Source organism: Cupressus sempervirens, chromosome 8 (genome assembly GCF_028749045.1).
Source record: "Cupressus sempervirens isolate cs-2001-9-10 chromosome 8, ASM2874904v1, whole genome shotgun sequence".
In the NCBI taxonomy this organism is placed as follows: domain Eukaryota; kingdom Viridiplantae; phylum Streptophyta; class Pinopsida; order Cupressales; family Cupressaceae; genus Cupressus; species Cupressus sempervirens.
This window is the reverse complement of record NC_143125.1, coordinates 721,192,604-721,200,775: the sequence shown is the minus strand read 5'-3', so window position 1 is coordinate 721,200,775 and position 8,172 is coordinate 721,192,604. Positions and strand designations below refer to the sequence as shown.

At 35.0% G+C, this 8,172-nt stretch overlaps 1 protein-coding gene across 7 annotated transcripts in view; it reads left to right on the top strand.

The window, feature by feature from the left end:
• The first annotated feature begins 1,320 nt into the window (after nt 1-1,320).
• Nucleotides 1,321-8,172, top strand: part of LOC149544473 (putative E3 ubiquitin-protein ligase RHB1A) — a 112,807-nt gene continuing 105,955 nt past the window's right edge. For all 7 annotated transcript variants that reach the window (XM_089798868.1, XM_089798865.1, XM_089798869.1 and 4 more), the window contains exon 1: nt 1,321-1,481. In XM_089798868.1, the coding sequence (XP_089654994.1) occupies nt 1,416-1,481 (66 nt within the window). In that variant the 5' untranslated portion in view covers nt 1,321-1,415. The remainder of the gene's footprint in view (nt 1,482-8,172) is intronic.

Here is an 8,172-nt window from a genome sequence, read left to right as displayed (position 1 = left end):
GTCTAGATCATCCTCAAACTGTTCTTGACAATTTCCGTCATGCTTTAGCTTACATTAGCATCAAATCACCCCCCAATAATCTCCACTTTCAATTCTTGAGTTTCACATTCAAACATGAAAAAAGGTATTCTTTAATGCATTCATTGATAATTGGTCCCTCAACTTGTCCTTCCATCGTTTTATGATTCTCTCCTTTAAGGAGCTTTGCTAGATCCCTTTTAGAAAGATGCTTTATATTTATGTGCATAACTACTTTAAGAAAAGTCAACCATGATTACTATGACATTACTTTACAATCTATTAAATCGATTGGGATTTCAGAAGGGTTTTACATGGGTAGTCTTGGCATCTTTCTAATTTCTCCTTTACCTAAAGTCAATCTTCTTATGTTGGTGACCCTTTATAAATCTCCAAGACTTCCTATTTAGCTGATTGACATTCTTTATTGCAACCTCTTCCAAGCAATCCTTCCCTCTAGAGTCCCAATTCTTGTTTCAACAATTGGTTTAAAGTTCATGATCTCTATTTTGATTATTTCAATCTAGAAGTTTCCAAATCCTTCAAGTTACACCTTGCTTTTGAAGAATTGTCACCATGTTTCCATGTGATTCTACTAGCACACTCTACTTGCCTTGATCTCACCCACTCTAAAGCTCCAACCAAAATCTCCTTAGTGCATCTATATGTAAACCTACTCTACATTAATTATTCAAAATATAAATATACTTCTCCTTAGACCTTATATCTCTCATGTGTGATCATATTTATATCTTTTCTCTCTTATGTACACATCTTGCTCTCATTCATTAAAATGATAGATCACAAAATGTAATCAAAACCTTGATATTAAGAATATAACGTTTGGAAAAGTATAAATACGCTTGTAATATTTCCTACTATACTCTAACCTAACTCGGGACAAGAAGAAAACATCATTCTAATTGAGACAAAACTTTCCTATTAGTTTTGATTAGATTCTTGTTCAGACTTGAGTATAAATCCACCTGTCATGGAAATGATGAATCTCATATTCCAATAATAATAATAATAATATGAATAGGTGGGAAACATTTGATCCCCAAATATTTGTTTATTTAAAATATTAGAAAAGACAAACCCAGATTTTCAGCCCAGCCATCCCAATCACGATGACGTGTCGTCGAGGATCGTACCTTCTAAACAAGAAACTGACACGTGTCATCCGAAAGGATCCCTACCAGTTTATATTTTATTCCGACCGGCAACTGAAGGAGTAACTGGGAGTAACAGGTCACCTTGACTACCACTGGGACAAGTGCCATGCGAATGTCCGAATGGCATGCACTGCCTTTGCCAAGAGTGTAGCATTCTCTTTGAGTGATTTTTGATTAAGCTGGATTCTGTTCCCGAGGGTTATTGGAAGCAATTACGAAGGCATGGAAGAATTTGAGCCACTATTAATAAACGAGAACAGGCAATTACCAGCTGCTAAGCATTTTCAGGTTTTTCTCCCTTAAATTTACTGCGTAATATCACTTTTTTGAGTTTTTACATCATATTTCGTCTGTTAAGCCTGCGATTCTGTAAATTTAGCTTTGAATTTTCAAATTCCAAGGTGTTTGTGATCTTTCGGGGCGGATTTTGCATTTTGAGTTAAATTATGCTATCTCCGATGTTTTGAAAGTTTTGAACTCCGACGAAATGTATGTCGGCGTGGAATTTTTGAATGAGAATTCGATCTTACCTAGCAAATTTTGTAATCCGCAAAGCAATCTTAATCGAAGCTCTTTCCGATGCTTTTTTCATCCTAAATTGTCAGCAAAGGCATGGCGGCATTGGATTTATGGCTTATAATTGATCCTAAGGTATAGGCTTAAGTATTATGTCTGAGAATCTTATAAGCTCTTTATGACGATTCGTCTGTAAATTACGCTGCAAAGAGTAACAATCTTAACTCTGAATTCATACAAACGATACATTCCGGAGTTTCATTACACATTGTTTAAGGGTTTAGTTTTCTATAATATGCTGCTGCTTGGATTTCGTGATGATCGGTGGATTATACTGTCCGATGATGTATTGTTGGATTGTACCATCCAATCTTCTAAGGGTTTCATTGCATACCATATACTGCACCTTAGGTTTCATACTTGGCTCTAAATGACTGTCTCAGTAGATTTTCTTTGACGGTAAACTGAACCTAGATGATTGCTGAGGATCCTTATTTTGGTTGATTATGTTTTATGATGATTGGTGGATTATTTTGTGGAACGATATATTGTTGAATCGAACCATCCAGTCTTCCGAGCTTCAGCTTTGACTTCATGCGTTTCTGTAAATAGTACTCTCTGTAGTGCGCCTTTGGCACTTAACTGTAATCTGTTACATTAATGAATGGTTAGGATCGTTTGTAAAGGGAGATTTGGCAATTTTAACCCTTAAGACGTGCTGCTACGATATTTTGATTACTAATGCGGACAGTAGTATGAGTTGGAGTTTAATATTCGGTAAATGGACGTTTCTTTGAATTTTAGCGGCTGATTTAGGTCGGCATGTCATCCTTTGTGCCCTTTATGGTTAATTTTATCTTCCGGCGTGAATGAATAATATGATGCTTGGCGTCTTTTGTATTACAGTACACTGATTGCAAGATGTCAAATAGTTAGTGCAAGAGCTGATTCTAATCTGGAAATTGTTTTTTTCCTATTATTTGAATTCCAGGGTAGCGTTTCAATTAGGATAATGGATATAGTACTTAGAAATTGTCTTTTTCATGGTGTTCGTTAAGTGTCGGATCCACAATTTCCTACACATCATCAGCACCTCCAGGAGAAATTTTTGTTGTAGAAGAGATATCTAGTTTTCCTAGTGATGAGTCCAGTAAGGTGACTTTTGAAACGTGAGAAAGTAAAAAGCACTTAGTTGTTTTGGAAATTATCCTAGTGACATCTAATTTATCAACTTAGGGTAAGTCAATTTGGCATTCTAGAAACTTGAGAAAGTAAAAAGCACTTTGTTGTATCGGAAATTATCCTAGTGACAGCTAATTTATCAACTTAGGGTAAGTCAATTTGGCACTCTAGAAACGTAAGAAACTAAAAAACACTTAGTTGTTTCGGAAATTATCCTAGTGACATCTAATTTATCAACTTAGGGTAAGTCAATTTGGCATTCTAGAAACATGAGAAAGTAAAAAGCACTTTGTTGTTTCGGAAATTATCCTAGTGACAGCTAATTTATCAACTTAGGGTAAGTCAATTTGGCATTCTAGAAACGTGAGAAACTAAAAAGCACTTAGTTGTTTCGGAAATTATCCTAGTGACATCTAATTTATCAACTTAGGGTAAGTCAATTTGGCATTCTAGTCGAAAACAGGCAGATGAGAAAACATGGAACATCACTTCTGTGTGATCCTTGTAATCGCGAGAAATAGAGGTAGGAAAAACTGTCACTGATATGGACACGTGAGATTGAATACCCAAAAGAGTGGAAAGAGATTAAAGAGATTAACTCCTAACAGAATCTGTGGAGCTTGCTTCCTAGCATCTAGGTAGCTACGTTAAGGATGTCCTAGAACTTCATTATACAATTTTAAGTAGCTCTGAAATGGAATGCATTTAACATGCATGCATTATGGCTTAGTAATTATGCTATTCAATATATTGTAGTGGCTCTCCTTTGGTTTTTCATTTTCTTTCTTTCTTTTTCCCCTCCTATATTACCTTAGAAGAACAAACCAACAACTATATCAGAGACATAAGTAGGATGCATATTTCGGACATATATATATTTTGGAGGGACGTGTTGTTTATGGTCAGCTGTGCAAGTAGGCTTAAGATGCAAAATCACGGATTAATGTTTCAGGGATATGGAATCAATGAGTTTTGAGAACTTTAGATAATTTAGTGATCGTGCAGGATTCCATTTGTTAGAGTCCCACCTTTATTAGTCCATTAGGAACTCTCTATCTTATGAGTAGAACGCTTTACAGTATGTCTGTCATGAAGTTCAGCATTAGAATACTGGAGTTCAATGTCGTCATAGGACTTGCAATGTTAGAATTGGCAACAAAGAGCTATTCGGTGTACTGTTCCCTTATAAATTATGGATAACGAAACTATGAAAACCAACAGTTCTGTATTCTATAGGCTTTACAATGTATTTCTGCAACATGTTTTTGTTATTTTTATGGTCCTCAAATCTTGCTGCAGAAGATTTTACTTTGCACCATATGCCACCAAGGTTGTGGAAGGCTGTAGGCAGCTTACACTTTCTGATGTCAGGCTTAAAACTCTATTCGTTTTTGAGTGGGAATCAGAATACTTGTTTGTGCTGATGGATGTTCATATGCTGCCAGATCCGTGATGATTCAATACTTAAATGAAAACAAACAATTTCTAGAAGTTTGGATAAATACTTTATATGTTTGAATTTTGGTTAGGTGGTTTGTACTTTTTGTCCAGAAACTCAGAAAATATCATCTTATAAATTATAGGTTGAGGGATGTCCCAATAGCGATCTGTTTCACATGAGAACAGAAGGTGTTGAGCATGGTCATTATTGTTTTGTTTTCTATCCCAGGGTTCTTCCAATCTACCTCTAGATTTTCCCTTTTTTCCCTCAAATTCACAGCCCATATCCCCAGAAATGAGAAAAGGTCTTTCTTGACAACAGTTGAACATGGGAGAGTTTTAAATTTGAAGTAAATTTTCTACATAGTTGGCATTATGCACAGAAGCATATGTGTTGCTATACAACTGAGGCTTCAATGTGGAATTTCGTCTCTACCAAAATATTGTTCTTCATCCTTCCCAATGATATGTTTTTGCGAGTTCCAACAAAATTATGCTGGCACAAGAACAATGAAGTAACAATATGAATAACCTTTGCCAGAGAACAGAGGTTCAGAAAAATATGAAAATCACATAAGCTTCATAAAACATGTAAAAAGCACATGAATCCTGAGCTGTAAGAGTAAGTATGTCGATTTTCTCAGATTATTGTAGATGTAATGGCACTACCTTGTTAGGTTTGTGTTTTCCAAATGGCAAAAATCTCTTATTTATATTGAGATTATATCAAGAGAAGACATGTCCCATTAAGGGACATGTCTATTCATTAAAATAATAATAACATGATTATATATAATATCTCATATACATAATTTATTATTTAATTAATATATACATTATATCACACACACACACACACATGCACTTCAGTTTCATAGTTTTATCCAACTGAAGCTACCAAACATTAACACTCCCTCTTAGCTAGGGAGGATAAACACCAGACAAATATTACACCATTGGTAATATTAGGAGTGACAAATTATAAGGATATCTTTGATTAGAAGATATCCACCATTTTGATATCACATTTGATATCATGAGTATTGGCCTCTAGAATATCAACATATAATATTCACCAAATACTCTTAAGTAACATTTTGATATTCACATTTGATATCATGAGTATTGGCCTCTAGGATATCAACATATAATATTCATCAAATACTTTGAGTAAATGGCCTGCAGAACATCAACATATGATATTCACCAATTACTCAATAAGGTAATGGCCTGCAGAATATCAACCCCTGATGTTCACCAGATACCCCTGATGTTCACCAGATACCTATGAAAACAACTCATAGACCATCAAGTGAATGACATCTAACACTTAGTTGTTGATTTACAAGATATAATCCCTCAAGGTCTGTTTCAACATTTACATAAAATGTATATCATGACTTAAGTTATTCTAAGATCGTCACCCTCCGATAACTTCTGCAAATACAAGTGATAATCGTTTGGAAGTCATCATTTCCTCATGATGTACATAAGGGTAGGCCCATTAAATCATGCAGTCACATGCATGATACCAAAAGTGTACATGAAGTCAAAACAGCCTCTGAATATCAATCATGAACTCCTCATCCAAAGTTGCCTTTGAAGAAGTGCCAAACTCCCTCCATGTCTGATATTAGTCTCCTTTTTCCTGCAATAACATTCTTGGAGGAAGGATCAAGGCAAATAGTAGTAATAGTACATATAAGAAAAATAAATGAGAGAGATTTGCTTTATAAATTACTTAAAATTGTACTCCAAAAAAAATCCTTATCCAATGTAGTCAAAGGATAATGCCCTCTAGATGACTTCCTTATTCATTACTAATTCTATTTCTTATTTTTATTCTATTCAATAACAATATTAATAACTCAAAATGAAACTAATGAATCATATTGTTTAACATATTTATATTTATATTTTTATAAATATTAACATATTTTCATAAACATGTTTTTTGAATTTATACTTATTCCGCTAAATAAATCATATTACCTTTAATTGTTATGGATATGTTATATACTATATCCTAACCGGGCATCCTGATATGTACGAGTGATGACTGTTTTACTGATTTGACCAGCACATCACAGTCTTTACTGGTTTGACAGAGCAGGTGACCGACCTTGTTGGCGTTCTCTTGTGTTTTGGACCTTTACTTATCCATGCCTCAGTCCTGCTCGACTAAGCACCATGGCTATCCATAGGTGATTTGTCACACTTAATATTAATATAGGCCTGACATGTTCTTGGCGATCGGCCAAATTCATGTTGACCTCCACTATCAATGTGGGGAAGCTTTTGTTATTGATGTGGAAACTCTCCTTGTTTGATGCTTTTGAGAATTTCCCTTCACCTGTAGGTCACGACGACTGTAGTGGATGGTGTATCAACTTGTGTGCTTATTCAACAAATTCGGCAGGTTGAATGCAACTCAAGCCACTTGTTGATGCATTCGAAGCTGTGATTACACACAGGCAGAATTCTTCACACATTCTTTTAGTTCTTCCTCTAGGAGAACTACAGCTCTTTAAGATAACAAGGGATTCCTAACCTTGAATTTTTACTCATCAATCCCTGCAATGATAAATCCTTTTCTTTTCTTTGAATCCTTCTATCCATACAAAATATTAGTTGCTAGTAGAGATGCATTAATCACCATTGGTCCAGATTGCTCGTGTTTGTGATGTTGCAACCCGAGGATAAGACGATGTCATCTTCAATAAATTGATAACTGCTTTGTAATAAGCATTGTGAGAATGTACCACATGACCTGCTAACTTTATGCCTGATGGAAAAGTCATTATGGGCGGGTCTAATTTCCATGTGAGCTAAGTCTTCTGAGGCACAAACTTTCTGACAAAGCTCAAGCTCGTGATGTACAGTCCTTATTACTTAGGTAAGGAGTACACTAGCCAATGTATAGTTTGTGTTGCCCAACTCAATCTTTTATGCATCTTCTTTCACAATTGGTTACTCTATTTCAAAACCTCTTGCAAGTGTTAGATAGTTCAATGCCTACACTGTTGTTTACGACTCACTCAAATTCGATGAAACAGAGGATGCTCAATCTCACTGCCAAAACACTGACGCTAGTTTTAAGTGAAACTGGTAATGTTGTTTAGTCTTCCTCTGTGACTGCCCCTTCCAAACATTGTGCCTCAAAAGACATTGCGTCATTGAGAATCAATTTGTTGATCCAATGATATTGCATATAAAAAATTAGAAATTGCCTTGCCCATTTCACTGCCTGACACTGGAAATATCTGAGCCCATTTATTAATTCCTTCCGACTTAGGCTTCAAATATTATTCATTCATTGACTACTTTCGTGAGTTTCAAGTTATAATATTTCTGAACAGTAAAGAAATTGTCTGCAGAAATTTTCTTCAACCACTAAATATTTTTTTACCAGATTTTGGAAAGAAGACAATCTGACAAATCCTTGAGGCAGTTCCTTTGAACAACCTGGCTCTGATACCATGGTGATTTCTCGGATTGTTGCAGATGTCATGGCACTGCCTTGTTAGGTATGTGTTTTCCAAATGGCAGCAATCTCTTATTTATATTGAGATTATATCAAGAGGAGACGTGTCCCTTCATGGGACATGTCTATTCATTAAAATATTAACATATATATATACACACACACACACACATACATATATAATTTATTATTTTATATATATATATCTGCACTTTAGTTTCATAGTTCTAAGTCTTATCCAACTGAAGCTACCAAATATCAACAAAGTATAATAATTCACTTTCAAAAGAAAGAATTTGTGGAATCAATCCTGAAAAGATCAAGCATTATCATTTTAACTATCCTCTCTATACATGA